At 36.4% G+C, this 18,353-nt stretch overlaps 1 protein-coding gene and 2 pseudogenes across 4 annotated transcripts in view; 2 read left to right on the top strand and 1 right to left on the bottom strand.

The window, feature by feature from the left end:
- Positions 1-18,353, bottom strand: part of Ttc27 (tetratricopeptide repeat domain 27) — a 157,457-nt gene that overhangs the window by 130,583 nt on the left and 8,521 nt on the right. For all 4 annotated transcript variants that reach the window (XM_071601477.1, XM_027933487.2, XM_071601478.1 and 1 more), the window contains 2 exons: positions 17,023-17,163; positions 11,960-12,062 (listed from right to left, as the gene is read on the bottom strand). In XM_071601477.1, coding sequence (XP_071457578.1) covers positions 11,960-12,062; positions 17,023-17,163 — 244 coding nt within the window. The remainder of the gene's footprint in view (positions 1-11,959; positions 12,063-17,022; positions 17,164-18,353) is intronic.
- On the top strand, positions 2,987-3,091 carry LOC139701702 (DDIT3 upstream open reading frame protein-like; annotated as a pseudogene).
- LOC114091118 (DNA damage-inducible transcript 3 protein pseudogene) lies at positions 3,094-3,654 on the top strand (annotated as a pseudogene).

Genomic DNA, 18,353 nt, shown 5'->3' with positions numbered 1-18,353 from the left:
TCTACTTTAAGAAGTAGCTTAGGAGCTGGTGTTGTGGCTCAGCGGTAGAGCACTCACTTAGCACATGCGAGGCCCTGGGTTCGATCCTCAGCACCACATAAAAATAAATAAATAAAACAAAGGTACTATGTACAACTAAAAGAAATAAATATTTAAAAAAAAGAAGAAGTAGCTTAATCTGCAGATTCCAGCAGTAGAGTCAACTGCCTCCTAAAATACTGCCTTTAATAAAATACTTTAACAAAATACTGCCTTTAATAAAAACACTTAAAAAGCTAAATTTAAGTTTTCTATATACTTTCATGTAAATGGTCATTACAAAATACGTAATTTGTTTTTCCCATTACTGTGACTCAAACCAGGACCTAGTACATGCTAGGCAAACACTCTACCACTGAGTTATATACCCAGCCCTTAAAGTAAGTATTCTTCAGTGAACAAAAACTAAATAAAAATACAACCTTAGGAAGTGAGTATGCAGTGCAACCATTTTTTCCCCTGAAGCCATCTGCCAAACCCCAGGGACCTTAGGGTTCCATTCTACAGCTACAAGGAGCCTCAAAGATGAGGGATGAGGGGTGGACCCGCCCAAAGTAAGCAGTCCAGGAGCTCTACTCCTAAGGCTGAAAACCAGAGAATTATACTTTCAGTGTACAGTTAAAATAGAGATAAGGCTGCCACACAAAGAGGACAGACGGCAAGCAGCACTGTGTGAAGGGAAAAAGACTCATCCTAAGGGCTGTGGCTGGGGCTGGGGCTCAGTGGTAGAGCGCTTGCCCAGCATGTGTGGGACACTGGGTTTGATTCTCAACACCGAATATAAATGAATAAAATAAAAGCCCATCAACAACTAAAATAATAGTAAAAAAAAAAAGAGTCATCCTAAGAACCAAAATAATAACCCAGCTGTCACGAAAATCTGTAGGCCAAATTCAGGTATCTACATAATCCATGATTTCTCAAGCTAAGCATACAGGTTCCCAGAAAAGTGGCAGAAACGAAGGCCAAACCTCTTCTGAAACAATGCAACTTCAATCAGGATTCAAAGAATTACCCAGGGGCTGGGGATGTGGCTCAAGCGGTAGCACGCTCGCCTGGCATGCGCGGGGCGCTGGGTTCGATCCTCAGCACCACATAAAAATAAAATAAAGATGTTGTGTCCACTGAAAACTAAAAAATAAACATTAAAAAACTTCTCTCTCTCTCTCTAAAAAAAAAAGAATTACTTTCCAAAAAACATTAGCTCATAGAAAAGAAAAACAAAAAAAGAAAAAGAAAACCAAAAAAAAAGCCATAGAACCTAAAAAATAAAGTACTGACAACCCGAAAGTTAGCAGAAACAAAAGAGAAAAAGCCCCTAAGAACCTTCAGAATCTGAAATTACAAGATATAGTACATGAAATATTTAATAAACAACAAGAAATAAAAAATTAAGCCGAGCACAGCGGCACAAGTCTATAATTCCAGCCACTTGGGAAGCTGAGCATACATAAAGAGAAATCCATCCCTAGTCCTAGCATAGTCAAGTGAAAGAATCACAAATCCAAAATCTTCAGAATAACAAAATGAAACTGATGTACTACTCACAAGGGAAAACAATTAGCCAATAACTGACTTCTGCACACCAACAAAGGGAATCAAGAGAAAACAATGATCATCTTCATGGTGCTACCTAGAACTTTTAGCCAATGCTTCCAGAAGCAGGGTCAAATAATAACATCTTCAAGCAAACAAAACCACAGAGTTTATCACCAAGATGATAAACTTGTGGAGTAACTGCTACATCACTTTAAGTAACTTATAGTATAGAAAAACAACATAACTTTTCAGTTTTGCCTCCCCTAAGCAGAAAGAATAACATTGCCCACAGGCAGATAGGAAAAGAGCCAAAGACAGCAACCTAACTTTGCAGTTTCAACCCTCAAAAGATTGTCCATCTTTCAAGTTTAGAAAGTAAGAAAGCTGAGTCACTGTACAAACAAATTTTAAGAAAGAGTTGAGGCATTTATCTATTTTTGAAATTTTTGATTAAGAATAGGAGTTTAAGCCAGGGATGGTGTTACAACACCCATAATTCCAGCCTCTCAGAAGGCTAAGGCAGAAACATCACAAGTTCAAGGCTAGCCTCGGCAACTTAGCAAGAGCCTATCTCAAAGTAAAAAAATGGCAAGGGTAGGGAACATGGCTCAGTAGTAAAGCACCCCTAGGTTCAATCTTTAGTAACCCCCAAGTATTCAGAGGAAACATTTTCCAATATTAATTAATCTACTGATGAATATATGCAAAAATCTGAAGAGTAAAGAACAATGAAAAGATAGAAAAATCATTGTTTCACCAAAAGCAATGATTATCCAAGTTATCCAATTGACATTCCCATAAGAAGCTGAATCTCATGAATATTATCTAGACATGCATAAACAAAAGCAAAGAACTATTTTCAGATAGTTCTGCTCTCCATAAAGACAGATACAGAAACAACAGTAGGTATGCAAAATAGTCCAAAATGTATCTAAACTCACAAAGTGAGGAAACACGATAGCTGATAACTTGATCAGACTACAACTAGAGTTACAATGACACCCACTATAAGATCTGGTACAAATAAACTAACAAAAGTGTGATCTTAAGCAAAGAATTACATGATTTCTTTGATCAATACATGGTTATTGAGCAACTACTATAGAAACAGAAACAACTGAAGTTTACAGCACAATCATCAATAAAACTGACCAAGGCCACCTTACCTAAAACCATTAACAAATTCTCACTGCTGTTAGGATAAAGACAAATTCCCAAGCACGCCCCATCCTGTCCTACAGTCCCTGACCTCTATCTCCCACACAGTTCTCTCTCTGCTCTAGCTACAATGACCTTCCTTCAGGCCTTCAGACAAATGATACTAGCCTTCATGGTTCACAGAGGCACTTCTTTTTAACATCCAAAGTACAAAGTAAGTCAGAAGCTTGGGTGTAAGACAGAGCATATCATGTTGAAGATGAGCGGGTGGCAGTGACAGAGCCAAAATCAGTTCCAGAACCTAAGGAGAAAGTGTTCCAGAAGGAAGTGTATCTTCATACATCACCACACCTGAAAAATCTGATCCAGCTGCAGAGATGGCAGCTGAGTCATTGCCCTTCTCCTTCGGGACGGTGTCCAGCTGGGAGCTGGAAGCCTGGTATGAGGATCTGCAGGAGGTTCTGTCTTCAGAAGAAAATGGGGGGACTTATACCTCACCCCCTAGAAATGAAGAGGAAGAATCAAAAACCTTCACCACTCTTAACCCTGCATCTCTGGCTTGGCTGGCTGAGGAGCCAGGACCAGCAGAAGTCACAAGCATCTCCCAGAGTCCTCGCTCTCCAGACTCCAGTCAGAGCTCCCTGGCTCAGGTGGAAGAGGAGGAAGACCAAGGAAAAACTAGGAAATGGAAACAGAGTGGCCAGTGGCCAGCTCGGGCCGGAAAGCAACGTATGAAGGAAAAAGAACAAGAGAATGAAAGGAAAGTGGCACAGCTAACTGAAGAAAGTGAACGGCTCAAGCAGGAAATAGAGCGCCTGACTCAGGGAGTAGAAGCCACACACAGTGCTCTAATTGACCGAATGGTTAATCTACACCAAGCCTGAACAATTGGAACCATCACTCCCCAACTGGGGCCACTACCTACCTTACTGTGAAGGGGCCACTGACCACCTTCACACCAGTGTCAATGATGTAACCCTCAACCACATGTCCAGTAGGGGGAAGGATTGGGGGAGACAAAAGGAAAGGGTCTCAGCTTGTATGTAGAGATAATACATTATTTATTAACCATCCATATCCATTAAAGACTTTCTATGAGCCAAAAAAAAAAAAAAGTACAAAGTAAGCTCACTATCAAGACTATCCTGTTGGGCTGGGGATGTGGCTCAAGCGGTAACACGCTCACCTGGCATGCGCGGGGCGCTGGGCTAGATCTTCAGCACCACACACAAATAAAATAAAGATGTTGTGTCCATCGAAAACTAAATAATAAATATTTTAAAAATTTAAAAAAAAAGAAGACTAACCTGTCATCCATATATAAGATGATGCTTATCTGATTCTCCTATAGGTCCAAAACCCTTATCAACAGTAATGACATCCAAAAAGCTCTGAAAACAAAGTTTTTTAATCTGACCTGACCTCATTTAGCCAGAAAAACTTTTTATTTTATTTTTTATTTTTTCAGTACTAAGGATTAACCCCAGAGATGCTCTTCCACTGAGCTACATCCCCAGATCTTTTTATTTTTTTAATCTGAGAGAGGATCTTGCTAAGTTGGCTTCAAATTTGCAACCTTCCTGCCTTAGCTTCCAGAGTCACTGGGATCTACCATACTCAGGTAGCAGGAAAACTGGATGTGAATGGATGGGGTAGAACTAGCCCTTCCGATAAAACTTTGCAGTAGGAAAAGGGAAAGGTATAAATTAGATGAGGCAGCTTTTGCTACTCAAAGGAACCAAAGGGTCCTGTTTGCCTCACTAAACATGGCAGGAAAATATTACAAGCAGTCCAAAGCTCTCCTGTCAATGGAGGACTGGGTGAAAAAAATTATAAAATATTCACACACTGGAATATTGTACAGCTGTTAAAAATAAAGAAGTTTATAAGCCAAGTGCAGTACTACTAATACATTCTGGTAGTCTCAGCTACTCAGGAAGCTGAAGCAAGGACAGCCTGGGCAACACAGAAAGATTCCATTGGGGGCGGGGGTAGGGGTGGGGTCTAGACTAAACCAGAAATTAATAAAACCAGTAACTAAGGAGAAAGAGAGAACAGGGTAGAAGGGAAACAAACAGAAGGGAGACTTCTCTAAATACACCTCATTATGTAGTTTTGACTCTAGAATGATGTAATTGTTTTACATATTCAAAAATTAAAGAAATAAACGAAAAAAGTATTCCCTAAAAATTGAAAACAAATGGAAAGAAGTAACCCTTATTTCAAATAAGCATTAACCAACTCTAATTTATACCCCCCCAAAAAATCCTCTTCCTTCTGACCTCTATGTATCACCAGCTTCATTTCCTACTGCTGATCCCTTCAATTTTTCTATCCCTCTCCTGCCTCTCTTTCCCAAGTATTTCCCTCTCTTCCATCTGTATAACCTTTAACTACATCTATTAAGTTACTATATGTTCTTAGAATTGTGTTAGATTGCCAGGTGCAGTGGCACATGCCTGTAATCCCAGAGACTCAGGAGGCTGAGACCAGAGGATCTCGAGCTCAAAGCAAGCCTCGGCAAAGGGCAACTCAATGAGACCCTGTCTCTAAATAAAAACACAAAATAAGGCTGGGGATGTGGGTCAGTGTTGAGTGTCCCTGAGTTCAATTCCTGGTACTGGAAAAAAAAAAAAAAGCACACTAAAGGGCTGGGGCTATAGCTCAGTGGTAAAGTGCTCGCCTAACACCTGTGAGGCACTGGGTTCAATCCTCAACCACCACGTAAAAAATAAATAAATAAAATAAAGGTATTGGGTCCATCTACGACTAAAATAAATTATTTATATATATAAAATTATGGCACACTAAGCTGGGCCAGGTGGGACATACCTGAAAGCTCAGCTCTTTGGGAGGGTGAGGAAGGAGGATCTTGAATTCCAGGCCAAGTAGGGGCAACACAGTGAGATCCCATCTCAGAAAAAAAAAAAAAAAGGCACACTATACCACCTTCAGTTCTACCTCACAGAGTTGTTATAAGGAATAAACTAGTTAAAGATTCAGAACAGTTGTACACACCCTAGAAATGTTAGCTGCATTATCATTACTGGTTACTACACTGCCGATTAGCTTAGAATTGTAATGGAAAGAGTGAACAGGACTTGGACTCAGAAACTCCAGGACATAATTCTGGTGCTTGGGCAACTTCTGAGACTTGATTCTTTGTCAGATGAGTTAGTTAGACAAGATGATCTCTAAAGGGCCTTTCCAAAGCAAAGATTTCAGACCAGGATAAGTGTTTAGGAATGAAAAAGAGGGATAGATATGGAACCCTTAGGGAAGAACTAATAAGATTTAAGAACTGGCTAGATATGCAGAAGTGATGGAAAAAAGTGAGTCAACTATGAACACAAAGTTTTAAGCTTTGGATGACTCAAGGTTTCAATAAAAAGAGGAGCATGTTGACCCAATAGATATATATTTATTATTGTAATAAATCTGTAGGTTCTTCATGGAAATTAATATTCATGACCTTCTGGATTAAAATCTCTTCTCATGAGATTATTTTAATGCTATGTTAAAATGAAACCCCTACCAATAATTATAATTACAGATAATCATATATGTAGTACATTTAATAACATTCATTTCTAAGTATCAAATTTATGAAAAATAAATCAATGTATACATCAGTCACCAAGACACTAAGCTCTTGAACAACTCTGAATGTGGAAACAATCTAACCTCAAAGTCACACAGCTGCCTAGAGATGTCAAAGCAGAACACACTGACAAAACATTTTAACCTGTTTTCTCTAAGTGACTTTATGACTTCATTTCCAAGCAGCTAAGCTGTAATATTCCACTTTATGCACTATATGGAACATGTTTTCAGTATCAGATCCCACAATAAATTATTGTGGGCCCTTAAGTAGTCTCTAGAGAATTGTGGTTCCATTTAGTATGACATTCAAAAGAATGCCTTAGACAATGCTGAGGAAAATTTTTTTTTTTTTAAGATTCTAACCTATTTCTATCACAGTTGTGATCAGACCAGCAAAGAAATGCTGACATTCTAATAGTCACTATTTCATTAGGTTATACTGATATAACCTTCCTGGACAAAAATTTAAAGCTCACAGTTGTTTATAAAATCTTTTGCATATGTTTCATACACTGAAAAAAACCCTGCCAACTTTTTGATGACCCTTCAAGGGTAACATTTCAAATATAATGGATCTCGAACAGTATTTCAGTTATGACTATTTGGTCAATATTTGGGTCAAATCCCAGAACAAAACATTTTAAAAATAAAATTGTTTATGAAATACCATAGTTTAATAATATCTACAGACCTAGTTAGACATAGCCAGAATGTCTAATTATGTCTAGTCACCAATTTATGACTAGATAAAATAAAAAATGTTGTTGATTAGCCTAGAACAGCCACATAAAAAAAATTCTTAGTCACAAGGCAAAGCAAATGATATGCTGAAATATATTGCAGAAGAGAACTGAGGCCACTTGGGGAATGAGTCACATAGAGTCATATTTTCCAGATATCTTGGTTAACTATTTCTGTTTTAAAACTTAATTTTAAATCTAAGAATAAAATTACATACCATCTGGTTCCTACCTTTTAAAAAGAAAAATATGTGCCAGGTATGGTGGCACATATCTGTAATCCTTGAGACTCAGGAGGCTGAGGCAGAAGGATCACAAGTTTGAGGCCAGCCTCAGCAACTTAGCAAGGCCTCAAGCAACTTATTGAAACTATCTCAAAATAAAAAATAAAAAAGGCTGGGGATGTAACTCAGTGGTAAAGCACCCTGTGTTCAATCCCCAATAGCAAAAGAAAAAAGAAATTAAAAGAAAGATGCATAAGGATGAAGTTTTTCTTTTACTTTTTTTTTTTTTCTTTTTTAGGGCTTGGGTGGTAGCTCAGTGGTAGAGTGCTCGCCTAGCACATGTGAAACCCTGGGTTTGAACTCAGCATCACATAAAAGTAAATAAATAAAATGGAAGAGATTGTGTCCATCAACAACTAAAAACAATAATAAATAAGTTTCTTTTTTAGTTGTTGACACCTTTATTTTATTAATTTATTTATATGCAGTGCTGAGAATCGAACCCAGTGCTTCACACATGCTAGGCAAGTACTCTACCACTGAGTCAATCCAGCCTTCTTTTATTTTTTAATATGTGTCATTATTATAAAGATTAGTCACCGAGATATGGGAAAGATGTGTTCATGTATGCAAATATAACTTGGCATAATATGGAAAGAACGTAATATTTTATATATACAGTAATTGCACCATGTGATTTCCTTTAAAAAAAAAAAAAAAAAAGAAAGAAAGAAAGAAAAACCTCCCAGTTACACCTTGCTTTTTTTCAACAACCAATTTCCATACAGGTACAATGAAGCAGAGGTAATTAAATAATATCCTATGCAGTATTATATAACTACCTCTTTATAAAATTAAATAATGGATTGAATTCTTATGCCATATCCTTCCAAATGATTTCCTTAACCTCTGAAAAATCTAATTTGCTTCCCATTACTACTATGGACATTCAATTCATTCTTGGCTTTCAAAAATTCACCTAATTTCATGAACGAGAAGCTTGTCCCCTCACACTTAGTTTGTTTATGGAATGTATATCACTTCATTTCAAAAATATTTAATAGCATGTTTGGGATAAAACATTCTACCCTGTTTTCATTGTACTGAGGAAAACAATGTGTCTGCAATAGGAATATCCAATCCAAATTTTCTCCAAGTACTACTTCATTTTTCATTTTGAAGAGAATGCCCACCTAAGCAAGATTCAGCTCCATACGTATCTCTACAGGATCAATTTTCTCATAATTTCTAAAATATTTGACTTTTTGAAAAACCCAGCTTCAGAAGTTAGACAGAAACTGCTATTGAAATGGAGGACAAATACTTCTAGGTACCAACATTGCTCCTTAGAGGAAATTCTCCAACTTCTCCCTAAATATTGCACATCAGACTCAATAAATATTACCCGTTATTATTCAATAAATATGTAGCAAATATTTACTTTTTTATAGGCACTATGCTAAGAGAAGCAATTTTTTTAAAATTTCAGTCCTTAAGAAGCTCACAACTCTAAAGTGGCCTACAGCCTTAGTGGAAATATGCATGGTTCAGTAGACTAAATTTGCTCATAAATATCATTCATAATCCAAAAGTATTAAGTCAAAGTCTTTCTGCAGGAAAAGATCAGTTGTTTTCCAGTTATTATTTAAGAAATATCATAGAGAAAAATATTAAGTTCCTTACATATAATAAAACAACAGTAAGTCCCAGGAACAATTTTTTTCAAATACAATGTTTAAATGATCTACCATTGCCATGCTTATTCCACAGCCTTGTAGTACGTAAAATCTTGAAAGAATATAAAGTCAGAAGATGAAAAGACCTCCCATGTTCTTGAATGGATAGAATTAATATTATTAAAATGGTCATATTTACCAAAAATGATCTACAGACTCAATGCAGTCCCCCTCAAAATAACAATGATTACTTATATCAGTAAATAGCAGAAAGATCAGTAGAGTAGAGGAAAGGAAACAGGAGGAGGGAGGAGGGGAGAGAAAGTACTGAGGACTGAATTAGAGCAAATTATATTCCATACTTTTATAATTATATCATAATGAATCCTTATATATAACTAAAAAGAGTCAATTAAAAAATAAAAGCCAATGACATTTTTCTTAGAACTAGAAAAACCAATTCCAAAATTCACTTGGAAGAATAAAAGACCCTGATGAGGGCTGGGGTTGTGGCTCAGTGGAAGACTGCTTGCCTAGCACATGTGAGGCACCAAGTTTGATCCTCAGTACTACATAAAAAACAAATAAGTAAAATAAAGTGTCCATCTACAACTAAGAAGATTAAAAAAAAAAAAAAAAAAAAAGACCCTGATGAACCAAAGTAATTCTGAGCAAGCAAAGCAATGCTGGAGGCATCACAATACCTGATCTCAAATTATACTATAGAGCTAGAGTCATGAAAACAGACATGAAGAGCAATAGAATAGAATAAAAATACAGAGACTAACCCACACAAATATAGTCATTTGATACTCTACAAAGGAGCCAAAACATACCTTGAAGAAAGACAGCCTTTTTAACAAATGATGCTGGGAAAACTGGATATCCATGTGCTGAAGAATGACATTAGATCCCTCTCTCCCACTCTGCACAAAAGTCAACTCAAAATAGATGAAACTCCTGGAAATTAGACCAGGAACTTTACAACTACTGGAAGAAAACACAGGTCAAAGTAACAGCACAGGCCTCAACCCTATTTGTAAGTCTTCTAAAGTCCAAGAAATAAAACCAAAAATCAATCTGTGGGATGGTATCAAATTAAAAAGCTTCTGCACAATCAAGGAAACAAGAGTAGTATTAAGAGAGAACCTACAGAATGAGAGATCTTTGCCAGCTACTCTTCTGAAGGGCATTGATCCAGAAAATATAAAGAACTCAAAAAACAACACCATAAAAACAAATAACCCAATCAATAAACACACACATGAACTAAACAGACATTTCTCAAAAGAAATACAAATGGCCAACAAATATACACAAATAAAATGTTCAACATCCTTAATAATTAGGAAAATACACATCAAAATTACATTGATATTTCATTTTTCTCCAGTTAAAATGAATCAAGAATACCAATAACAGCTGGGCATGGTGGCATGCCTGTAATCCCAGCCACTCAGGAGGCTGAGGCAGAAGGATAAGAAGTTAGAGGCCAGCCTGATCAGCTTAACAAGACCCTATCTCAAAATAAAATATAAAGATGTGAGATGTAGCTCAGTGGTAAAGTGGATCCTGTGGTTCAATCTCCAGTACCAAAGGAAAAAAAAAAAAAAAGAGGAAGGGGTTCAAGAGACAGGGAAACAATATCGATGAAAATTAACAATGAATATCAATATAAAACAACATCAATGAATCAAATATACTGGTTGAATAATATTTTCCTTATTTTCTCTTTTTTGAATTATGTATAGATGTTCATTTTTATCTAAGATTAGTATATGTTAATGTATTTTTGTTCAAGAATAAAATAAAATTGGGGAAGCAAGTTCCACCAATCACGTGTAGCTCAGCAATGTTACCATACAAGCTGTAGTCCTCCCCCTGCTTCTGGGCTGCCTTGTTGCTAATGGGTTATTCCTGAAGAAACAGATCCCAGAAAAAAGATCCCTTCCAGGAACTTCTTGCAATTATACATGTAAGTATGTGTGACATATACTTTCATGAATATGCTCCCTCTGTCAAGTAAAAAATCACTACTTCTCCACAGAAAGTGATACTAACCACCACTCCCCCATCCCTTAAACAGATGTACTCACACGAATACCCATTCATTCTATACTCTTGTGATGGGAAAGGAGTAAGGGGTTTGGAATCAGAGAGAGCTAAAATTAAATCCCGTCCCTGTAACTCAGTAATTCTTTACCAAGTCCAAGTTAATTTTTGTTCAAATACTCCTTCAATATGAGAGAATCTGTTCTTTTTTTTGGCAACTTTTGCCAAGAAATATCACTCTAAAAGCCCAAGGGTGAAGGAACCCAAGATTCTCTTCTTTTTCAAAGTGCTTCCCTAGAGGGTATGAAAGGTATCTACAACATTGATATTTGTTTGGTTTACAATCATGTGGTAAACTTTTCATTTGTTTTAGGCATTTTTCCATTTAACATTATATATTACCAAAAAAATAATAAGACAAAAATGTAAAACTGCCTTCCTACTCACATTATTCTCAGAAAATGTATTTTCTATCAAAACAAAAATTTAGCCTTGTTCCTTGTTCTCAATAGGATAACAAGATAAATAATTTCCTACTCTGGGTAATATAGCACAATTTACTCCAACTCAAGTTAGCTAGGCTTTTAAAAAAATAAAGGAAGTTTACATTTGCTTTCAAAGAAACTTATTAAAACACAAAGGAAAATATTAAAATACCTTTAAGAAATCACAGTGACCTATATAGAGCAAATCACCTTTCCAAGTAGATAATACAAATGGAAGTGACTTATCATTTTTAAATTTAAAAGATCAAAAGGAATTCTATATTATACCACCTAATAATTTACAATATTTCATATCCAGAAAAAGAAACAACTTCAAACAAAAACTCATTCTTACCTGTCAAAGAATAAACTAACAAGGAATATCTTGCCAAGAAATTAGAATGGAGCTACATATCCATATCAAACAATAATCCACTACGTACCTTGATCAATACAGTTTTCAGCAAGAGCAAAAAGCTGAGGTGAACGCTCCTCAAGCAACTGCTGATGGATATTCACACATCTCAGAGTCCACCATGGCAAACTCTAGAAAAAACAGGTAAGCTGAAATAAAAGGACACTTTAGGGGGAAAAAAAAAACAAAAAACTTTTACATTAATTGAGACTAATTTTTTAGAATTTTTTTACATGCATGAAATTTATTCTTCAGTAAGTTTACCCACCCTCCGCTAAGTTTTCAATATCAAAAAACACTTCTAGTGTTTTTCATTAAGAAAATACCTCATTTCCATTCTCTTAAATGCTGTGATTTTTTTTTCCTACTCACTTGGGCTTCCTGAAGCTATTTCATAATTACCATCTCCTGCTTTAAAATATGTCTGTTGTAGCCAGGTGTGGTGGCATATGCCCATAATCCCACCTACTCAGGAGTCTGAAGGAGGAAGATCACAAACTCAAGGCCAGTCTAACCAACTTAGCAAGATCCTGTCTCAAAATACAAAATAAAATGTGCTGGGGAATGTAGTTCAGTTGTAGAGCACTTGTCTAGCATGCCCAAGGCAGTGCCACAAAAAATTTAAAAATTAAAATCAAGGGGCTGGGGATGTGGCTCAAGTGGTAGCGCGCTCACCTGGCATGCATGTGGCCCGGGTTCGATCCTCAGAACCACATACAAATAAAGATGTTGTGTCCGCCAATAACTAAAAAATAAATATTAAAAAATTCTCTCTCTCTCTTTTAAAAAAAATTAAAATTAAGAAAAAAATGTCTGTGTCAGCATCCTGCTCTGCTGTGGCACTCTGCCACCACAACAACAGACATTCCAACTGCAGGATGCCTCCTACAAGAACCCCCAGCAGGTGTGATCATTCCATAACCTGAACTTCCAACACATCATTTGCCCTTCCCTTTACAAACACATTCCACTGTATTTATGTAAGTCATCCTTAGTTTCAATGCCATTCACTATCTATCCAACAAGATTAGAAATCAAGTCTTACTCACCTTTGCATCTTCCTTAAAGTAATGTATTTTGCACAACCCTACAGTAAAAAAATACTGTGGATTCAGATATTCACCAAAACTGGGAAGATCCCTTCCACACCCTTGTGAAACCTCTTCATGAATCCTTCTCCTGATCTCCTGCCTCTCTGAACCTCAATGCTGGTCCTAGAAGTCGGTACCACATTGCACAGCACTGGTTTTTTAAGTGTATAACTTATATCTGAATCAGACTGCATTGTATACAGTGACTTGACTAATGCACAGAAGAAGCACATAGCAGATTTTTCTTATATTTTCTCATGCTTGTTCTTACAAAATCAATTCATCCTTATTAAGGACTAGGAATGTAGCTCAGTGGTAGAGCACTTACTTAGCTTGTACAAGACCCTATGTTCAATTCCTAGCACCAAAAAAAAAAAAGAAAGAAAGAAAAAATAAATATATCCTTATTAGGAAAAAAAAGAAGAGGAGCAAAAAACAATTAACAAAGCCAGTATAGAAATATACCTGCATTGCCTAATGCCATACTCTTTCCCTAGAAAAATCCATGAGAAAGTTTATTTTCTTCTAGACCTTCCTCTATGTGTGCATGTCTCTATGTGTATATATATGTCAAGTTATAATAGGTTTGGGGGAGGATGTTGTTTTGTTTTTGTGGTAATAGGGATTGAACTCAGTGGTACTCTGCCACTGACCTAGATCCTCACTTAGCTAGACACAGGGTCTCATTAAGTTGCCCAGGCTGGCCTTAAGCTTTCAATCCTCTTGCTTCAGCCTACTGAGTAGCTGGTATTACAGGCGTGAGCCACCATGCAGGGCCCAAAAGTATTTTTTAACTTGGAACTTAATTTCTTGACTAAAGTGTTCCCTCCTAAATGGCTACCCAGCACAATTGCATCAATGACAATGATGCAACCATAAATGAATTTTAACTCGATGATAAAATTCTTTCTAATTATTTATGCTGTTTCTTCAGCCCATTTAAGGAAAGGTGGAATTATCTAATACAAAGAGTTTCAAATCATTTTTAATTAAGTTCCCTAAGGTGTCGCTTTGTTTTCCTTCTTTTTCCTATCACTAAGGCTAATGAAGTCAGTCTACATTTCAATTATCTGTCCTGTATCAGCTGTCAGCAACAAGTGAGTCAACTTTGGCAGCAAAGTCTTCCCTTTTTTAGCTATGGGAATTTAGATGCATGCATCCAAGTCAAAAAGATTGGCCTTTTAAGAAAACATATGACCTAAGATGCTAAACTCTTAAACATCAGATCTATAAACATTAACTCTTAACCCAAAATTATCATAAGGAGGAGGAAAGTGTAAAACAAATATAGAAAGCACAGCTGATTTTTCTACTAGAAAATATAATGACCCTTTTCTATTTGCCAAAAGTTGCTTAATAAAAAAATCAGGCATTAATAAAAAAGAAAATCAGAAATCTTATTTCAAATAATTTCTCAATCATAGCCCTGATTGAGAAGTCACACTAGTGAAGAAGCTCATAGATGGCCAGGGCAGTAGTGTACTCAAGAGGCACCCAACAAATGTGTGCAAACTCATTCTGTCTCATAAATAAGGAAATGGATATTCAGAAATTAACTAACATAAGGCCAGACATACTTGCAATCCCAGCTACTCAGGATGCTGAGGCAGGAGGATCACAAGTGCGAGACTACCCTAAACAATCAGCAAGACCTGTCTCAAAATAAAAAATAAAAGGGCCAGGGATGTAGCTCAGTAGTAGAGAGCCCTAGGTTCAATTCTCAGAACCACAGGGAGAAAAAAATAATAATAATAACAGAAAGACAATGATTATATATATATACATATATACACACACATATTTACTAATTCCTCTAAATTGTTGATGATATGCATATTATTTTTCAAATGATGCTTAACATATTGATGACGAAAATTTCTGACCAACAAAACTGTCTCACTCATCCAAAAGTGACCATAGTTTCACTAGAAAGAAAATAATGCCACTTAGCAGCCTCACATCTTGGTGATGCAGTTTTTAGAGAAAAATAATAGTCTATAAAACAATTTAACTCAGATCAACTCGGTGCAAATTATTTATTCAAGCTACTATCAATAAGAAATAAAAAAGGGGCCTCATAAGACATGTTGAAATCCATCTATTAAACACCTTTCTAGTACAATTCATTCCAAATCCTCTGGTTCTCACAAGAGTTGCTGATACATTTCTCATACATTTAAAACAAAGTTAGTGTCTGATCTTGACTGCTTGAGAAAGTAAGCCCCTACAGAGTACAGACCACATCTACACTTTTGCCTACAGAAATAGTGTTTCTGGTGCTTTTTGTTTGGAGACAGGGTCTCTCTATGTTGTCCAGTTAATTCTTGAACTCCTGGGCTCAAGCAATTATCTTGCCTCAACCTCCCCAAGTAGCCAGGACAGAACACTTGCCACTGTAACCAGTTAAAATTTAAAAAATTATAACTTTTTTTAAAACATCTACATTTATAATAAAAAACATATAATATATTTTTAAATTTAAAATATAAATAAATTTAAAATATAAATAAAATAAAATATCATGGTTGGGTTTTTTTTGATACCAGGAATTGAACTCAGAGGTGCTTAACCACGAGCCACATCAACACCCCTTTTTTGTATTTTATTATGAGACAGGATCTTACTGATTTGCTTAGGGCCTCGCTGAGTTGCTGAGGCTGCCTTTGAATTTATGATTCTCCTGATTCAGCTTCCCAAACTGCTAGGATTACAGGTGTGCGCCACTGCACCTGGCTAAAATATCACGTTTCTTTTTTGTGTGTGTGTGGTGCTGGAGATTGAACTCAGGGCCTTATGCATGCAAAGCAAGTACTCTACCAACTGAGCTATATCTCCAGCCCAATATCATGTTTCTTAAAAACTTCAGCCAACACTTACAAACTGGGACACTTCCCATAAAATTCAATACAGGGTTTGCATCAAACCAAGCTGCAACAATAAATAAAGCAAGGGTTATCAAGTTATACCCTGTAGGCCAAATCCAATCCACTGCTTGTTTTTATACAGCTTAAGAACTGAAAATAGTTTATGCATCATTTTGAAATCATGAAGCCTAGCATGGTGGTGCATACCTATAATCCCAGCAACTAAAGAGGATAAGGCAGGAGGATCTCAAGTTTGAGGCCACCCTGGGCAATTCAGAAAGACCCTATTTCAAAATAAAATAAAATAAAGGGCTGGGGTTATGGCTCAGTGATAGAGGACTTCTGAGTTCAATTCCTGGTTTCACCAAAAAAAAAAAAAAAAGGATAAAAAGAAAATATTTAAGAAGAATATTTCACAACAAATTTAAAGTATATGAAATTTGAATTTCAATGTCCATGAATAAACCTTTACTGGTTCTGCCCACCCATTTACATATTGTTGCTTGCTGCCTTCAAACTTCCATGCAGCAGAGCTGAGCAGTGGGACAGAGACTCCACACTATTTGTCAACCTCCAATAAGCCTCCAAAGACCTTTGTATCTCTCTTGTGGTTTTTGTCCCTCCTACTGCACATCAGCTTCCTGCATGTATGAGTGTTTCTCCTCACTAGTTTATATGTGACCTGAAGAAACCAAATAATAGATATTCAACAAATATTCTACCAAATCCAACCCAAAAAATGAAACCAGACAGGATGTGAGCCAAAAGGCAATAAGATCTGCTGCATTCTAGCTATTGTACATGATTCTTAGATAAAATTTATAAGACATATTAATGACATTTTTAAACCTATACTTCTAAGAAAAAGCATTTATACACACAAGGCATAGAAATTCCTAAAGAGGCTCAATATAATCTCACTTTATGCTAGATGAAAGTGACAAGGAGAAAAATGTTTGCATATTTTCATTGTTTCATTATTATTTCAAAACTAAATACCTCGAAGATGTAGAAAGCATCTTCCCAAGTCTGATGCTAATACGCACAGTCACACTTGGGTATAAATCACCCAAGTCAAACACCAAATACCAAGTCACACTTGGGTATAAATCTTACAGATCATTTTCTTGGCTTACCTGAATTGCTGCCAGTTTATGTCTAACATTCACTAGGATAATGCGCGCTATAAGGAGCAGTATAGGCTTTGATGTGAGGCTGTACACTGATTCACCATCTAGAATGAGCAGGCTCAAAATAACTGTATCCAGTCCTTTGACCTGAAAAAAAGTTTGAAAGCTAAAGTAACATAATTTAACAATTTATTCATCTTTCCAGGTCTTACAATAACATGTAGATTTTCCAGTTAATTATACTTTGAAATAAGGACATTAACCTATTACACAGCAATAGGCACCAGACAGAATTATAATCTACAAATATTCTTAGAGAGCTACAAATCCATTCTACCCTTACACATAATTGCCCTTCTACTCAAACTTTAGAGGAATAGGGTAAAAAAAAAAAAAAAAAAGTTTTGATTATCTGGGGGTGGCATATGCCAGTAGACCCCGCTACTTAGGAGGCTGAGGCAGAAGAATCAAATGAACCCACAAGTTCAAGACCAATCAGGGCAATATAGCAAGAATCCATTTCAAAAAACCTTTTTTAAATTAAATTAAAATGAGGAACCAGGAACTCAACAAAATGCTAGCACTGAAGAAGCCATGATGACTACCTACAACAAAATATCATCTTCAATGGATTTATATTAAACATCTATGTTGTGCTTATGCTTCACTAGCTAGTGAACATCATTACCAATATTTCTCCACTCCACAAAGCCCATCAAACCAAACCATCAACAAGGGCTTACATATCAAATGCTTAGTAGGCATTAGGCATACAACCATAAACCAGAGTGAACAGATGGCTCCAAAAACAGGATGCCTTTGAAAAATCTACTTTCTGCTGAATAAAGATCTTTTACAATGAACAAAGCACCTGTATTCATAAAAGGTGACCCGTAGAATTTTAAAAGCTGCACCAAAACAGCAGGACTGCTTAACCATTATGAATGGGCTCTAATGTCACAAATAAAAGATAGTGTCCTGGGCTGGGGCTGTAGCTCAGCAGTGTGAGGCACTGAGTTCCATCCTCAGCACTACATAAAAATAAATGAAATGTAGGCATTCTGTTCACCTACAACTACAAAAAAAAAAAAAAAAAAAAAAAGATAGTATCCTGCCGAGCTCGGTGGCACATGCCTGTAATCCCAGTGGCTTGAGAAACTGAGGCAGAAGGATCGCAAGTTCAAAGCCAGCCTCAGGGGGCTGGGGTTGTGGCTCAGAGGTGTATCGCTCACCTAGCATGCGTGGGGCACTGGGTTCAATTCTCAACACCACATAAAAAGTAAAATAAAGATATTGTGTCCACCTATTACTAAAAAATAAATATTAAAAAAAATAAC

The sequence above is a fragment of the Marmota flaviventris genome, chromosome 14 (assembly GCF_047511675.1).
Source record: "Marmota flaviventris isolate mMarFla1 chromosome 14, mMarFla1.hap1, whole genome shotgun sequence".
Taxonomy (NCBI): Eukaryota; Metazoa; Chordata; class Mammalia; order Rodentia; family Sciuridae; genus Marmota; species Marmota flaviventris.
The sequence above is the reverse complement of the archived record's forward strand: the minus strand, read 5'-3'. Positions and strand labels throughout refer to the sequence as shown.